Consider the following 17,769-nt stretch of genomic DNA (forward strand, 5'->3'; position numbering starts at 1 on the left):
GTACTCTAAATGTAAAATACAAAATGGATTTCCAAGTCTTAGTATGAAAAAAACAATGTGCAATATCTCAGTTTTTATAATAATATGATAAAATATTTGTGGTATATTAGAATAAATAAAATTTATTATTAAAATTAACTTCACTTGCTTATTTTTTTAATGTAGCTACTAGAAAATGTTAAATTACATATGTAGCTCACTGCTGATCCGCATATTTCTATTGGGCAGCACTGTCTGGACTATCACTAGCACACATGCACATTTCCAAGCAAGCTATTCAAAAACTCTTTTAAGAACATTCAAAATTCAAGATAACTTTTTGAGACTTGAGATGTTAAAGCCTAAAAAACTACTTAATGTTGATGACACACTAATAATGGAAAATGATTATCTAGTTTTAGTAATTTTGCAATGCATTCACTGCAATGATAAAGTTAAAAACACTGAGAAAAATTATGGCTTTAAGCTTCTAGTACACTAGAAGGTCAATGGCATCTTATTTGGTTGGTGCAAAAATAATTGTGGTTTTGCACTGTTGAACTCTGCCATCTGATACTGTAATATACTCTTAAATAAATAAATGTGATTATCTTATACATCATTTTAATGCACATTTCTCACTGTGTTTTTGCTAATGACTTACTATTTGCTGTCTATTTTACATTTATTTTAGACTAGGGAAATGGTATTAGGCAAAAGGCAAGTTTGGGCAATTTTCTTATTCAAAATGTGTTGTAAAGCAGCAGAGACAACTCATGACATCAACAACACAAGTGGCCCAAGAACTGCTAACGAACACATTACTACAGAGGTGGTCAGGATGTTTTGCAAAGGAAATGAGAGCCTTGAAGATGAGGAGTGCGTGGCTGGCTATCAGAAGTTGACAATGACCAACTGAGAGGATCATCAAAGCTCATCCTCTTAAAACTACATGAGAAGTCGCTGAAGAACTCAACGTTGACTATTCTATGATTACTAGGCAGTTGAAGCAAACTGGAAAGGTGAAAAAGCTTGGTAAGTGGATGCCTCATAAGCTGACCACAAATCAAAAAAATCATTTTGAAGTGTCATCATCTCTTATCCAACAACAAACCATTTCTCAATGGAATTGTGAACTGTGACGAACAGTGGATTTTATATGACAACTGGTGACAACCAGTTCAGTAGATGGACTGAGAAATAGCTTCAAGGCACTTCCCAAGTCAAACTTGGACCAAAAAAGGGCCATAGTCACTATTTGGTAGCCTGCTGCACATCTGATCCACTGCAGCTTTCTGAATCCCAGCAAAACCGTTACATCTGAGAAGTAGGCCCAGCAAACTGATAGGATGCACCAAAAACTGCAATGCCTGCAGCTGGCACTGGTCAACAGAAAGGGCCCAACTACACATCACACCACCAACTCTTCAAAAGTGGAATGAATTAGGCAACAAAGTTTTGCCTTATTTGCCACATTCTCCTGACCTCCTGCCAATCAACTACCACTTCTTCAGGCATCTCGACAACTTTTTGCAGGGAAAATGCTTCTGTAACCAGTAGAAGGCAGAAAATGCTTTCCAAGTCTTCATTGAATCTGGAAGCATGGATTTTTATGCTACAGGAATAAACAAACTTGTCAGTCATTGGCAAAAATGGTTGCCAGAAGCATGGATTTTTATGCTACAGAAATAAACAAACTTATCTGTCATTGGCAAAAATGGTTGATTATAACAGCTTCTACTTTGATTAATAAAGATGTGTTTGAACCTAGTTATAATGATTTAAAATTCAGTTCAAAACCGCAATTACATTTGCCCCAACCTAACAGATGACAATTAGAAATTCAATCTTTTTTGCTGCCAAGTGTTTTCCAAAGAAAAACATTGTTTCCTATAGCCTTCACATGTTTCTCTTTGGTAACTGGAAAGCTCACAGATCTCTTTGGTCTGAATCCTTCCTGCAGTCAAGCAGCAACCTGAATCTTAAAAATGTCCCACCCTTTACCACCCATCCCACCTTAACCAGCAAACTGTGCCCCTTCTTCTTTAATTAAAGCCAACTAATGTCAGATATTCTTCAAACAGCCCTGAAAGGATATTTTCAATCTTGCTATTTTTAAATAAGATGATTACAAACACAAATGGGAGTGTTAATGAAGACTAACAAAAGATGTTTGGGTATTTTGGTACTTAAAGGTAAAACCAAGTACAGGAAAGTAAGCCCTGAAACTGGGCCTCAATTTTTTTAAATACTTTACTCCTGTAAGTAAGCTAAAAAATCAAATCCTGAGCAAGATATTGTGACACATGAAAATTATATGAACTTCATATTTTAGTACCCATAAATTAAGTTTTATTGGAACAAAACCATGTTTATTCTTTATATAATGTCTATAGCTGCTCTGGTGCTACAAGAGCAGAGCTGAGCAACTGCAACAGAAAACACGTGGCCTGCAAAGCCTAAATTACTTATGTGGCCTTTCACATAAAGTCTGCCAATCCAATATAGAAAGTAAACATAATCAACTACATAAATTTCTTAAAAAGACCTTTTATGTACATTCCATTTACTAGTGGGGTGGGAAGGGGAGTAGAGGGGGAGGGAGGGAGTGTATGTATATATTTAGACAGCAACTGGGCAAAACCCCTCCCCACCCCCAAATTCTACCCTGACCTGAACCAGATATTTTGACCTAATATATACTGGGCTTGTATATAAGATTTTGTTTGAAGAGCTTCTAAGGTTAAATACAATTTTTGAAAATCAAAAATTTAGCTCATGATTCAATATCTGGGTCAAAAATTATACTGAAATATGTTGCCAAGGAGTTATCAAAGCACTTAAAATGCCTGGGTTGGTTAAGATATGGATCTTCCCTCCTTTATCAGGAAAGGTCCTTCAACTCTTTGATTCTAAGATAAGTCATCTACCAAAGTTGAAAACATATTTTTGAAGACTTCCCTACTCTCCTCCTTCTAAAAAGTGGGATTCTATTATTCTCAGACAGACATAATTTAACAGGTAATCTATACATATAATTATAACCTCCTTATGAAGAAAATTAAACTTATGATATACTATGCATTAGCATCCCAAGGCAGCTAATGATCTAAAACAGGGGTTTCCAACCTGCAGGATCTAACGCCTGATGATCTCAAGTGGAGCTGATGTAATAATAATAGAAATAAAGTGCACAATAAATGTAAAACACTTGAATCATCCCAAAAGCATCCCCCTCCAATCCCAGTCAGTGGAAAAATTGTCCTCCACGAAACCAGTCCCTGGTGCCGAAAAGGTTGGGGACCACTGATCTAAAACATATTACCTGGAAAAGCACGTAACCTGTTAGTTATCCTGTCTGAGATGCTGTTTGAGGGGGTGGAAGCTATGGATAGAGAGTAAGCACTGTATCACTGTACACGATTCATTTATATCCACATGATGATACACTATCCTCTTTGATAATGAAGAGGCATACAACATACGTGCTTTACCTTAATACATTGACTTTGGCTATTAATCAAAACTTTTAATGTTCAAGTCTTATAAACATTTTTCAAATATGTTTAGACTTTAGATGTGTTAGATCAAAGCACTGCACGCTAAACAGAAAAAGTCAGTGAGACAGAATTCCTGGCTCAGTTGAAAAATTAACAGTGCTATATGTAACTGATTTTCTCAGGTTACCTCAGGGAACAGATACTCACTCAGTCCCTAAGAAGCAAAAGAGTACTGAGGTATTATTGCCAGTTAACATGCTGCTGACAATTTCAATTCCCAAAGAACACAAATTATCCTTTAAGCCTGTATATTTTATACATGAAATTTGCAATGTACAAATTTCATCTGAGGACAATAAGTGCCGACTATTTTTTCATTCCTGTTTTTAGAGCAAAAGTGCTAAATTTACAAATATACTTGAAAGTAATTTTAAAACCAGCTTTCATAACATATGCCATAAGTAAATACCAAAACCTGGTAAAACTAACAATAAAAAAAAAAGGAAAGCTGAATTAAAAAGTCATTCCTTTTCCACAGCTTAGTCTAGACAAAATACACAATGGTATGTGACATTGTACTAATTATTTCAGTAATTATTTACTTAAAAATAGGAACAAAACAGTTCAGTTACATACAATCTTTCTCTCCTCTGCCAACCTCAACTTTATACTCTGCTATTGCTTCCTAATATTTTCCCATCCCAAGGGGATTCAAGATTAAAAAACAGCCTCTCTATCTTCCAATCTAGAATTCTGAACTTACCTTTTATCTTCTACAGACTGAAACACTTGGATTTCCCAGAGTCATCTTTTAAATGAGTTTAGAGTCTATAGCTCTGGCATGAAAAACATTGTTAAGTGGTTTAACCACATTATAATAGGGAACTTTTTTCCACTGGTTTTAATACCACAAAAACTAACTGCTAAGAAAACCTATTTTGAGGTAATTTATGTGACATCTTAACCCTGAATATAAAATTTGAATTTCTGTCCTCTTGTCTAGAACATAAATCTCTTTTTTAGGCATCTTAACAAAATCAGATGATAGAATCAAACCAGCTTAAAAAAAAAAAAAAAAAAGAAATGTAGGCATCTGTACCTAAAAACTTACCTTGATCCTGTCATAGGACCTCTTCCATCCTTGTCATATCCCCCACGCCCTCTACCTCCTCCCTGTGACCCGCCATATCCTCTATTATCTTCTCCATACCTACTCACATCACGACGGTCATCTACAGAAAAGAAAATTAATACAAACATACATGAGTAACTTGAAATTTCTGACAAAGGCTTTCCACAACACAATCCTAAATGGCTCTTTAAATCACCTGTAACCTTCAGAAAATGGCACCTGTGCACAAAACTCAAATGCAAGTCACCATAACACAATCTGGAATTAAATGTATGAGAATTATACCTGTGTCAAATTCCATTCTACCAAAGTTAGACAACAAAATGGTGACATAGTTAACACATTTTGATGTGATGGTAACATGAAACAGTTTAAGTACATTAGGTACAGAACCCTAGTTAATTAAAAGGACACCCTAATCTTAAAAGCTACTTTTTTTCATGTCAAAAATATCTGAATGTAAATAAACCACAGATAAGGAATAACCAGATTTTCAAACTGAGAAACAGTAGTGAATATATTCACTGAAGAAGGTATTTAGTGAGTGAACTTTCTCTTTTACTCAGTTGCTAAGTCATTCATTCAACTAGTCAACAAATATTTATTAAGCAGGTATAAAAATGAGTAAGGCAGGATCTTTGCCCTTGAAGCATTCATTTTTATGGCTGGTCAGATTCTTAAATACCAAAACAAAGCGGTATGATGTTAGAGAAGGTTAATATAGGATCATAATTTTCTCAAATCACATACAGCACCACCACCAAAAAATAAAACTGGTACTGTGAACTTCCCTCCTGTGGTACAGTGGTTAAGATTCCGTGCTTCCATTGCAGGGGGCAAGGGTTCAATCCCTGGCTAGAAGCTGAAGATTCCACATGCCTCATGGTGCAATCAAAAAATACAAAATTTTCAAATTTAAAAAAAAAAATGACAGTAGCAGCACTGTCAACTGATCACTTTATTGAGACAACAAAGGAAATTTTTTAATTAGCCAGCAAAAAAAAAAAATCACGTGACCATTTGGAGTCCCTAAGAAGTTCAGAAACACCAATCTAAGAAACTAACTTTGATGGATATGACAGAGAACATATGTTCAAGACCACTCCAAATTTTTACAGTTGAAATCTGTAATTTGTATTGGGGCTTTCAAAACAAAGTTCAATATACAAACAATTCTCTGAAGGTTAAAAAAAAATAAGAGTGGCGGATTCATGCTGATGTATGGCAAAATCAATACAATATTGTAAAGTAATTAGCCTCCAATTAAAATAAATAAATTTATATTTAAAAAAAAAAGAAAATACAACCAAAAAAAAAAAAAGAGATCAGCATATCTTACCTTGTGTGTGGTGGCTGTAATTCTCCCTTTGTGAATGGTAGGGCTGCTGGTTTTGATTATAGGAATCATGCTGCTGATCATAATTTGACTGCTCATCGTAAGAGCCTTGATGTTGATCATAGCCTGACTGCTGGTCATATGAATCTTGTTGACCATAGTCTGACTGCTCATATGAAGGTGCTCTTCCACCTTGTCTAAAACAGAGATCAACAACTTAAGTGACTTTACAGGACTGTTTACTGTAGTTAAGCTGACTGAGTGATTGCTATAAGACCTCAACCACATTTACTACTCCTTTCTGGTGAGAATCATCTAGTTTTTACATCTAGAGAATCTATCACCAATGAAATGACTTTCAAACAATAATTCTACTATCACTAAAGAGGTGTCGCATTATGAGAAAAAGCACACACCTTTGAAAACTATAGAGAAGAAAACCATATTTAATATTTTGGGACTACTTTCTTATCTTTAGAACCTTATCATTAGTATACTCTTCTAAGGATATCCAATAGTATAAAATATTGCTATTAGAAACTAGCAATTAAATCATTCAAATTTTTAGTCTGCTGAGTAGAAGGAACTTGCTTTGTAATGCCACTTTTTAACTGAAAAGAAGTCTAACTACCAAAGAAGACTGCTTTATTATCTCCGGCAATTACAAAAATTCTAAACAGGTTCTGAGCAACATGGTTATTAATTACCTGCTCTCAGGATGGGAGTGTTCATTGGATTTGAGTTCTAACGTTTTGAGTTACTTAAAAAAAAAAGGGGGGAGGGGGGTGGGGAACAAAAATGGCCTCCTATCTTAACAGTCACATCTTATTCTGCATCAAATGATCAAAACATCTAATAAAGATCAGTATGTTCCCCAACTCCCTATCCAAAACACATCACAATGGTCAGAATCCTAGAATTTCCTTGAGAATGATTTAAACCAAATCTAACATTTCTCTTTGGTCCACACTTAGATGTCTCATTTCCAAAAATGTATCCTTATAAAAAGATTCTCCTTAAATTTAAAACTAACCGATAGGACTTGAAGAACCTTCTAACGTAACATGCTTTCAGGATAGTATTCCCTATGTTTGTATTCCATTTCTACTTTTCAAAGCACTCTCCTATCTATTAAGACTGATAAATGTGATCTCATATATCTTTTCCTAATTTTTTTTTCCCAATGCTTTTATTTAACTGAATTTCACTTAGAATAATTCCTTTCCTGCAGAGATAAAAAAATACTAGTGACCTCAATTTCTGTCTCACTTTTTAGCTCTGTAACTTGCAAGGCTATATAATCTTAACAACTTCTCTTTACTTTTGATAATTACTGGTACTATCTCATAGTGCACTCCCAGTTACATTAGGGGATGCAAAAGCATTTCACGAACTGTAAAGCACAGTAAAAAAAAGTTGCTATTATTAAAATTAGTAACAAGGACAGGCCCCTCAAATCCAAAAATTATTTTAAAAAGACCTGTAAAATTGCTAATATTCACCTACCTATATTAACAATTAAAACATTTTTTAATGTATCTGAAATATGTGGATAGTTTTTGGCACTTTTTCTTTAATATTTTTGTCCCTGAAAAGGTAAGACATTAAAATGGTTAAAAAATAAAATGGAAATAAAAAGTAAGTAAACATAGGCAGTTTTTTAATTTCATCTCAGGTACAAAGCAGAGGTCCAAATTTTACTTTTTAACATTTAAATCACATGCATTCATTTAGAGCTGAACTAATTTTATAACTAACACATGAAAACAACAAAATAGCAACTGACAATTTCCACATTCTTGATAACACAAAACTATGAAATTCATACTTCATCAACACTTTTCTGAAGTGTTTAAAGCAAGGCCTTTTGGTGGAAACTGTTTAATACCCACAGTGTTCCTTTCACTTCCCAACACAGCCTCAGCACTCTACTGTTTCCTTACCCTCCTGATGATTCCATATTTTGCTGTCCCTGGTTATTATAAGATTGCTGGCTGTATGAGCTGGGCTTTTGATTCTCATAACCACTGTAGGACTGTGAATAACCTAAAGATTGAATGGATATACATTTAGGAAAGGTTCTGATTTCTTAACTTCTAAAATAGTAAATTTAACAAATCAGTCCAACCTGATTGGCTTTGTCCATAACTGGAGTAGCCGCTATAGTTCTGTCCATATGAAGAGTCAGTAGTTTGTCCATAGCCAGAATAGCTCTGAAATTTAGATAAACAGAAGTTTCATTGTATATTTAAAATTAAAACTATTTATAAAGAACTCAATTTATATTTAACCTACTTGTGGTGCTTGTCCATAACCTTGGCTGCCTTGATTTCCATAGGAAGAATAACTGTAAAAGAAAGACGTACTACTTGAAAGATATGTGCTAGAATTTAAAAGCTTACAAGAACGCTATCCTTATTTTCAACTTTCAACCCAAATACAAGCTTCTTTCTTGAAAAATGGTCAATCTGCCTACCTCTTAAGAGTCTAAATTGAAAGGTGATAACCAAAGACTGTCAAAACATAAATGAAGTTGTTCCGAGACCTCTTGAATGTCAATCACCAGAAGTTTTGCTTTGACAATCTCCCACAAAAAAAACTTCACCACACCTAAGACCCAATGCTACCCAAGATAAAAATAAGTAAAAATACGCTTATTGTGCAAAAAAAAGAACAAACAAAAACTTTACCACCAGAGCTAAAACGTCCCAAGAGAATTATGCTTGGACGGTGGGAGGCTGGGATAGAAAGGAATGACTACATGGTAGCCAGACTCATAAATATGTTAACGCGAAAAAAAAAAAGACTCTAAGTTAGAGCTTCAACCAATTTAACTGTGCTTTGACAGGTTAATTTCTTCCTACCATTTACCTTAACTTGCCTCTAAGATCCTAGAAGAGGCACAGTGTGGCACTGAATGTCCAATTTTTAGTGCCTCAGTAATAGAGGTATACATATCTTCAGAGCACTATCACAGAGTAAAAGTGTATTGTACCCTCAGTGTTACAACACAGCCTGGCATAGTTTTTGACTGAATGAATACATGTAGCTTCCTCAGATTTGAACTTCCTTTAATGTTATTGTATATAAGCTTTAACAGAAATAAACTTTCTGAATATATGCCAAAGAAAAATAAAACATCTGCCAAACAAAGTATTAGTTTAGAGCTGTCAAGTACTAAAAGAATTTAACTTTATAAAATATATTTCATTGAATAAACATTTGCCAGTTGCCTACTATGAGGGTCTATCCTATAAAAATAAAAAAGTCAAATCGGTCTTGTTTTCATTAAGCTTAAAACTTGATGACAGATGATATCTGAGATGCTCTCCTGAAAATCTCACACTGAGCTGCAAAACATTTATAGTGTAAGTTGAAGGCTGTATTTCTAGGAAGCAAGAGAATTCTACTACATGCGAATGTATTCACATAAAAACAGACTTTTTATTGTGAGCATGGCAAGGAGACTTTAAAAACACTAAACACTATCATAGCACTTCAAGAAAATCCACTCCAGAAACATGTTAGCATATTATATACAATCAAAAAAATGCTTTTTCAAAGAAGCTGCTATAGTTCAACTGCTTAAATCCTTTTAATAATGATTTCTGCTAAAAACTTTCTTAAAGAAAACAATCTTTACAATACCTGTGAGATTTGTTTTAATCTCTAGGGGGCATCTATATTTACTGATTCAAACAGCCTTTAAAAATATATATATATTTTATAGCATCTATGTACCTAGGCCAACTCTTTCCCCTCGACAAGCTAATATTTAACTCTTTAAGACATCAAGATACCACATCTCAAGAGGGACACCTGACTAAATGTATCTTTTTTCCTCAGTTCTACTCATTCATGGTGTTACTGAAATGTGCATATACTTTACCTTTGCTGCTCACCCCCAGACTGACCGTAACTTCCAGAATCTAAAACACATAAAAAGAATGTTTAATCTTATTTAAAAGTAGGCTTCCCTCAAAGGCTGACTTTAGCTCTTACAGATGAAATGTGATAAGAAAATATTATAAAAAGTAACTACAGAAAGGAAAACTACAAGTTAAAAATATAGTGCAAGGAAAAATCTGTGTCAACAGTATTGGCTATTTACAGTAATATCTCTGAAAACAACTACTCTACAAATATGTCCTGATGTCACAAAAACCAAGTAAATAAATAAGAAACAATCAGTGAAAAACCCATCCTTTTAACAAAAACTCAAAAGCTCAAGCTATACTATCTTTATACACAAAAAGACATCTGTTAAAACTAATCCGGATTTAAAAAAAAACGGAAAATACACTCTAAAAAAAGGAAAGGAACAGAATATACACCATTCCCTTGGATTGGATTGGATTGCTCTGGCTGTCAGTAGAAACAATAAGATCTCTGAAGACTTGGTAAAAAGCTAAGTCAGCTGTTTAACCCCAACTTTATCAATGCTTTCAGGGACTTGGCCAATTAGTATATATCCTTTGGGATTCTCCTCAGATTCAAATGAATGACCTAACTTTATTAGTGATGAGTAAAAGAACTGGGGCTTCCCATGTGGCACAGTGGTCAAGAATCCACCTGCCAATGCCAGAGTTGCGGGTTTGACCCATGGGTCGGGAAGATCCCCTGGAGAATGCAACGGCAACCCACCCCAGTACTCTTCCCTGGGAAATCCCATGGACAGAGGAGTCTGGCGGGCTACAGTCCACAGCATCATCATAGGAGTCGGACATGACTTAGCTACTAGAAAAGAGAACTTGGCTTCCCTGGTGGCTAACCGAGGTGGAAAAAAATTGTGCATCACTGCCCATAATACTCAGGTGGCGCTAATGGTAAAGAACCTGCCTGCCAATGCAAGAGATGTTAAGAGACATGGGTTCGATCCCTGGCTTGGGAAGATCCCCTGGAGGAGGCATGGCAACCCACTCCAGTATTCTTGCCTGGAGAATTCAATGGACAGAGGAGCCTGGTGGGCTGCAGTCTATAGGGCTGTAAAGAGTAAAACATGACTGAAGTGACTTAGCACGCACAAGCCTGTAATAATAAAATGACTAGATTTGTAGCTAACAATCAAGTAAGAAATATATGAAAAGAATATAGAATCTACCTGGATCATAAAAAGGTTAGATGCATCTCAAAGACTAGGTGTATCTAAAATATTAGATGCTTCTATCAAATGGCAAAGGAAATTAGTTTCAACCAATTCAGAAACTAAAAAGGATTACAGTGGAAGGAGGGAGTGTAAGAGTGAAACAAATATACAAACACTGGGGATATAAAGCTTTAGGTTAAATTATATCCCAAGGCACTGATGTGGGTTCTCCCAGCAACAAAGTAGAGTCCAAGATCTTATTATACTTTGGCTCAGGCAAGAATTATAGAAGTACACAGCACACATGTTATACGACCCTAATCTATGAAGTAAGTATTAGAGCTCTTAACCCAGTCACTTCTCTCTGAAAGTGTAAATATGTCTTCTTTAGCTGGCTGACTTTAAAACTCTAGAACATAGAAAGAAGCATATTGACCAACAAGTCTAGCCCTCAGTATACTTGACTGAAAAAGTAGAGATGATTTACATTCAGAGAAAATCAGTTTATAAACTGTATGACAAAAAATAAATTCTAAGGCATTTCAAACAACTGCTCATTATTAAGTACTTGGCACTTGAGCCTTATTATCTGGGCCCATGAATTATTCAGAAGTGCTTTTACTTCTAAGTGTACAGGGTTTTGATACTCTTTGTGGTTCTAATTATATTCCATTGCAGCCAGAAAAAGGTATTTTCTCTATTCTGGGTATTTGTCAGGATTTTGCTTTTCCCCTTGGTAAATACTTTCACTTCCATAAATGCCCCCTATGTGCTTGAAAAGAACTGCATTTTCTAAAAGTTCAAAGAATTTTGTAAGATGCTTGTTAATTCTATCATTCCTATTCCTACTGTTTCATCTACCTGATCTATTAATTACACAGAGAAGTATGTTTAAACTTAAAATTCCCTGTCTGATTCTGTATTTGTCCATTTCTTCTGTGTTTTTTTGCTTCTACATTTTGAGGCTATACTGTCAGGCACATAAAAGTACATATTTACACCTTCCTGGTGAATTTCCTTTTAACATTCCTTTTAACATGAAGACTATCACTAAAAATGTCCAAACTTTCTTTTGACTGGTAACTAAGCAATCTTCCTTTTGGTTGATGTTTGCCCGTTTAGTCTTTCCTATCTCTATATTTCGTAACATTTCTTATTCTGATGCTTTAGAGATCTTCCCTGGTGGCTCAGATGGTAAAGAATCTGCCTGCAATGCAGAAGCTCGTGGTTCGATCCCTGGGTAGGAAAGATCCCCTGGAGAAGGGAATGCTTACCCACTCCAGTATTCTTGCCCGCATAACCCCATGGACAGAGGAGCCTGGCTGGCTACAGTCCACAGGGTCGAGTCGGGCATCACTGACTGTCTAACATTTTCACTTTTTGTATCATTTTTGAAAGCATAAATCTAGATCAATTTTTCCCAATGTGGAAAATCTGTCTCTCAATGGATGTTTTCATATTTTCACTCCTGTTACTTTTTATTTATTACTACTAGCCTATACTGGACTCACCAGGGTCTTTTTTCCCCCAACTCCTTCACTTCCTTCTACTGGATTTTCTTTTCCCCCTTTACTGCTTTAGATGCTCAAATTCTGTTTTTATAATAAGTTACAGCAGCAATAAGTTACCATTCATTAATTTAAAGATTATGTTCAATTTTTAACATACATTTTTGACCAAGTTCAAAATGATCTTCAACCTCCACTAGAATATAAGAATTTTAATGCTGTAACGCCAATTACAGCCTTCATCTATTATTTTGCTTCCATTTTTCCCCGTATCATTTGCTTCCACTGTAAAAACTCTAAATGTAATCATTTTAATCTTCAAGATTCCATACAGTCAATACTTTTTATCTACTGCATTTATTTCCTCTACATTTTTTTGCATCCTACCCCTCCCTTCTGGATTTCTTTTTCTGTGTTCCTTCAGTAAAGGCCTGAAAGTGGTATTGTCTTTTATTTGGATAAAAATTCAAGGTCATACATTATTTTTCCTCTAAACTTCAAAGATCACTTCATTATTTAGCGGCTTCTTAAAACTTTAAGAAATTACCAATCTTACCATTTCCCTATTTCTTCCGATAGGTTTGTTACTGGTGTTTCATAAATCCGTAGTCTCACATTTATGTACCTGGGTATGAACTGACTTTTATGTCTCATGTTTGAGACTACTGCTTCTTGATCCATCAATTTTGGAAAATTCTCAAGTATCAATTACCATTTTCTCCTTCTCAAACTCAGATGTATGTCAGAGCTTCCCCATCTACTTTCCATGTTTTTTTTTTTTTTTGAAATTTCTGACTGCACTCCAGACCATGTGCGATCTTAGTGACCCAACAAGGAATCAAACCCACATCCTCTGCATTGGAAGCATCAAATCTTAACCACTGGACAACCAAGGACAGTCCCTCCCATGTTTCTTAATCTCTCACTCTTCATTTTAACCTTCTGAATTGAATCCTGGGTAATTATTAAACCCCATCTATTTTCTATCTCCCTAGTTATTTCTTCTGGCTACGTCTATCTGCAATTCAACTTAGCCACTATCTCTACCTCTATAAGTTACACTTGGTTCTTTTTCAAATATATGTAACCTTTTTTCAAGTCTTGGTCTTAGGGCTGATTCCTTTTTAGGTTTTTAATAATTTTAAACCTACAATATGCTTGTCCAAACCATCTAATTAGGGGTTCAAATACCATTTGTCACTCTCATTTTGGTGAGTTGTTTCCCAGAATTCTGCAATAAAATTCCTAGTGACCCACGCTCTGAAATTTCCTCAGAAAAGGTTTTCATTTGTTTCTAAGAACCCCAAGGTTCTTACTGCCAGTCTAGAACCAACTTTTACATTAAATTTCTTGGCTTGAGATTTCCTGGACCTCATAACTAGTCTAAATGTACACTGAACTATGAAGCCCAGGTCCCAGGTTACAAATTCTCGGAAAAAGACTTTTTCCCCCCTTACTCAAGGCCCAGGTTTGTTATCTCCTATGCTGATACAAAGGTTTTTTTCTAGTTCATTCTTTCACTAAAGATACAGTCCTTTAAACATCCAGGGTTTAAGTAAGAGTCTCAGGTCCCACTACAAGGCTCTAAAGGTTTCAATATTTCATCTCCTGTGCTTAGTTAATTGAGCAATAAACTCCAACTCTCTGAATACTGTGACCTACATCATCCTCTTCAGGGAAACCACCAAGTTAGCTCTATGCCTACCATGCTGGCTTCTATTTCACTTCTGGCAGCAGAAGCCCGCCCTTTGCTTTATGTTAAGCTCCCGCATTTTTAGTTATTTGTAGACAGAATATTTGCAAGTTATCTTAGTCTGCCATACTGCCAAAAGAAGTATCTTGACTTTGTAACTTTTATATGTATAAGTGATAACAGATTTGACTTTAACTTCAAAGGTGTCAGCTAATATTTATCTGAGAGTCTGACTCACAATATTTACAATTCTGACAATTGTTGATTATGTACACACTTTATCTTACTAGATTTATAAATCTGTCTTGTCAGGCACCTAGAGTGGTTGAGTCAATTTGATAAATTTTTAAGTACAGTTTGGAATGTTTAACGGATTTACATAAGCTGAATGTTATTAGTTGTTTAGGAGGGAGTCAGCTGTTAAATTTATTAACTTAAACATTCATCAAGAATAAGTCAAAAACATCATTCCTATTTTTATAGCAAGTCGTATTATTTTTATACACAAATTACAAAATGTACAATTATCTAACACTAAGTAGAACTTAATTGACTTAATGTAGAAATAAGCAAATTATTAAATAGTTCTTTTTGACATGAAAGTCAATTTCAGTATTAAAAACACTCAAATTACAAAACAAGGATACGTACTGTCGGTGATTTTGAAGATCTGTAATAACGCATTAACCAGCTCATACACTATTATGACACACTGAAAATCATGGATTTTGCAAACAGTATACCTCTAAAATTTAATTTTCCATAAAAGCTACCCAGTCCTACAAAAATAAGCCACTGCTTTAAACCAATAATCACATTAAAAATCAAGACAGGTCAACAGTTGCTAATGAGAACTATATCCACTGAAATGGTAAATTTCTCCATGAAGGTATGAAAATGTTTTTTAAATCATAGAGAGGTTTCACACCCTCCTTAGAGTGTGTTTACATGTACTTCTGTGGAACTTTACCAGACTTCATTCCAAATTATGCACCTAATTAAATGTATCCCAACATCTACTTTGGGGTAAGAAATTACTTCTCACTTGAGCAAGAATTAAAGAAATTAATTCTGTGCAATTACTGCCCTCTTACATCAGGTAAATGCCCCTTTCCCCGAGAGAGCAACATTCTGACTTAACATCCATGTTAATTTAAGGAATGTTCATCATTCCCCAGTCCAACCATTCTTGCTAACATGGTCTCCTCTTAGCCTGTTGCTTTCTGTCACACATTTCCACCCTTCTGCAAAACTGGATTACTTGGAGAAAAGGAATTGGTTTTTTTTTTACTATCAACAGGTTCTCCCTTGGGGAAAAAAATGTAAAATACTCTGCCAGCAGTCATTTTCATCCCAATCACATGGCTTTCAGGTACGTGTTCTGCTTTTCCACCTCAACAGTAGTATCTAACTCCTGTGACGGTTTCTGGTAAGTGGAAAGCTGAGTCTGTCTTTGCAGCCGGTGATGTACCGAACGGCAGAGGACCTTGTGTGGCATCTAAGAGTGCTAAATCAAGGGCAGATCTGGGTTTGAGGGAGAATAGATATATGTGTATCTATGGCTGAGTCCCTCTGCTGTTCACCTGAAACTACCACAACATTGCTAATCGGCTACACTCCAAAAAGAGTAGATCCACCTTCCAGACTGTATATTCTGCTTTAGCAGGATCTAAACGGGCTGTCCTGATGAGACCAAGGCCTCTCTGTCTCCTCCACACAACGAGGTGGGGTGGGAGGCGGGGGGGTTCCTGTATCATTTTAAGTGTTATCATTTATCATTTGGTGGAAGACTGCGTTTTCCTTTCGTTTGTATGTTTCAACGTAAATGCAGCAAGCATCTACACGACCCCATTAATAATAGACAAGGCTCACTTTCAAGCTCGTGAGGAGACAACTTTAGAGAGTCTGAGAAGATGACAGAGGAGGGTGAACAGGATGCTGAATAAGATGCAAACACCCCCAACTCGAATCAGGGAGGCTACTACATGAATGACGACATGTAGGATTTCGTGTCAGGCAACATCCTTTTAAAAAGGGCTCCTAGAGCATCAAGGCCCGCACCTGATGAATGGGTGAGTCAGGAAGGCCCAGCTCCACTTCACGGATGGGGAAACTGAGGGACGAGACGGCGAGACGACTGGCCTGAGGCCTCGCTGAAAGATCTGAGGCGAAGCGGAGAACCAGAAGCACCGATTCTCTCCGGCTGATGCTCTAATCACGGGCTCCCCCCGCCCCTACGATGGCGTAGCGGCCTCCGCCCCCACCCCGATTCACACACCCTCCCCCGGGAGCGGCACGTCGCCTCAGGTTCCAAGGGCTGGGTCAAGAGACTGGGGGCTCGAGGCGCTCCCGCCGAGTTTTGCAGACGGAGAGCGTTGGGAGCGTGCGTCCCTTCAGTCCAACATGGCGGCGGCCGCGGCCGCCCCCCCACCCCAGCCTCCCTCAGGGCCGGAGGCTTCCCTCGGGGCCCTCCGGTGGGCGGGAAGACGGCCCAACCCCGCCGGGCCCGTTCTCGCCGCTGCCGCTGCTCGCTGAAGAAGTCACCTACCCGACATGACTAACGGCCGCGGCGCGAAGCCCCCACAGCCCGCAGAGAACAAGGTATACGAGAGCCAGGCGGCACGGCGGCCGGAGCTGTACTGAGGGCGGCGCGGCGCGCTGGGCTCGACTGCGGGGCCTCGGCAGCCAATCAGAGGGCAGTGGGCGGTACGACAGCGCCGCGACTCGAGGGGTGCCTCTGTGCTAGGACCGCCCTCCGAACTCGGAGGACTTCAGAATCCCTTCTCGTTCCCCCCTCCGTGGACGGTACCATTATTGAGAGGGAATTGAGGAAAGGAAGTACCAACGCCGCGGTCGGGACGGGGCGGAAGCTGAGCCTACCCGGTCCGTCTTGATTACAGTCCTGTTTCTCACTTGACTTGATCTGATAGAATTCGAGGTTGGAAGTGAAAGAGAAGAGGCCTTATAAACATAGGTTATATGGTTAGAAAAGGCCTTTCTTTCTATCAGATTTCTAATGGTATGCCCTAGTTCAGTAGGTTTGGGCTGTGCACTGCTTGAACCACCTGGGGGCGTTGGAAGTTGTTCCCAGACGGAAACTCCTGACGGACCGAGTCGCTTCCCTGTTAACTACCTTGTTGGCTAACAGACTACGAGGTGACACTGGAGCAAACGTATGCCTTAAAATAACACACAGGGGACTTTTCTGGCGGTCCAGTGGTTAGGACTCCGCGCTTCCAATGCAGGGGGCGCGAGTTTGATGCGAGTTTGTAGGAGCTAAGATCCCATGTGACATGCTGCGGGGCCAAAAGATTGGGGGGGGGGGGGGGCGGGTAATTCACACACAAACTGAACCCTGAAGATGTGTCAGGGTGAGGAATCGAGCTTTAGTTTTCAGTTCTAGGATAATAGCTAATTCTGTCAGGTACCTTGCATCATCTCATATAATTCTCACAATTGACTAATGAAATACTGTGCCCACCTTACAGACAAGAAGGCAAAATTCACTTGCCCTGAGTCGCAGAACTGATAAATG

The 17,769-nt window shown here is 37.5% G+C and overlaps 1 protein-coding gene across 1 annotated transcript in view; it reads right to left on the bottom strand.

The window, feature by feature from the left end:
• The window catches only part of TAF15 (TATA-box binding protein associated factor 15), a 29,386-nt gene extending 12,460 nt beyond the window's left edge, over positions 1-16,926 (bottom strand). Inside the window, exons 1-7 of the mRNA XM_018064217.1 lie at positions 16,783-16,926; positions 9,837-9,876; positions 8,243-8,294; positions 8,076-8,160; positions 7,891-7,993; positions 5,951-6,144; positions 4,591-4,711 (exon numbers count right to left, since the gene is read on the bottom strand). Coding sequence (XP_017919706.1) covers positions 4,591-4,711; positions 5,951-6,144; positions 7,891-7,993; positions 8,076-8,160; positions 8,243-8,294; positions 9,837-9,876; positions 16,783-16,789 — 602 coding nt within the window. The 5' untranslated portion in view covers positions 16,790-16,926. The remainder of the gene's footprint in view (positions 1-4,590; positions 4,712-5,950; positions 6,145-7,890; positions 7,994-8,075; positions 8,161-8,242; positions 8,295-9,836; positions 9,877-16,782) is intronic.

The sequence above is a fragment of the Capra hircus genome, chromosome 19, assembly GCF_001704415.2.
Source record: "Capra hircus breed San Clemente chromosome 19, ASM170441v1, whole genome shotgun sequence".
NCBI classification, from domain to species: domain Eukaryota; kingdom Metazoa; phylum Chordata; class Mammalia; order Artiodactyla; family Bovidae; genus Capra; species Capra hircus.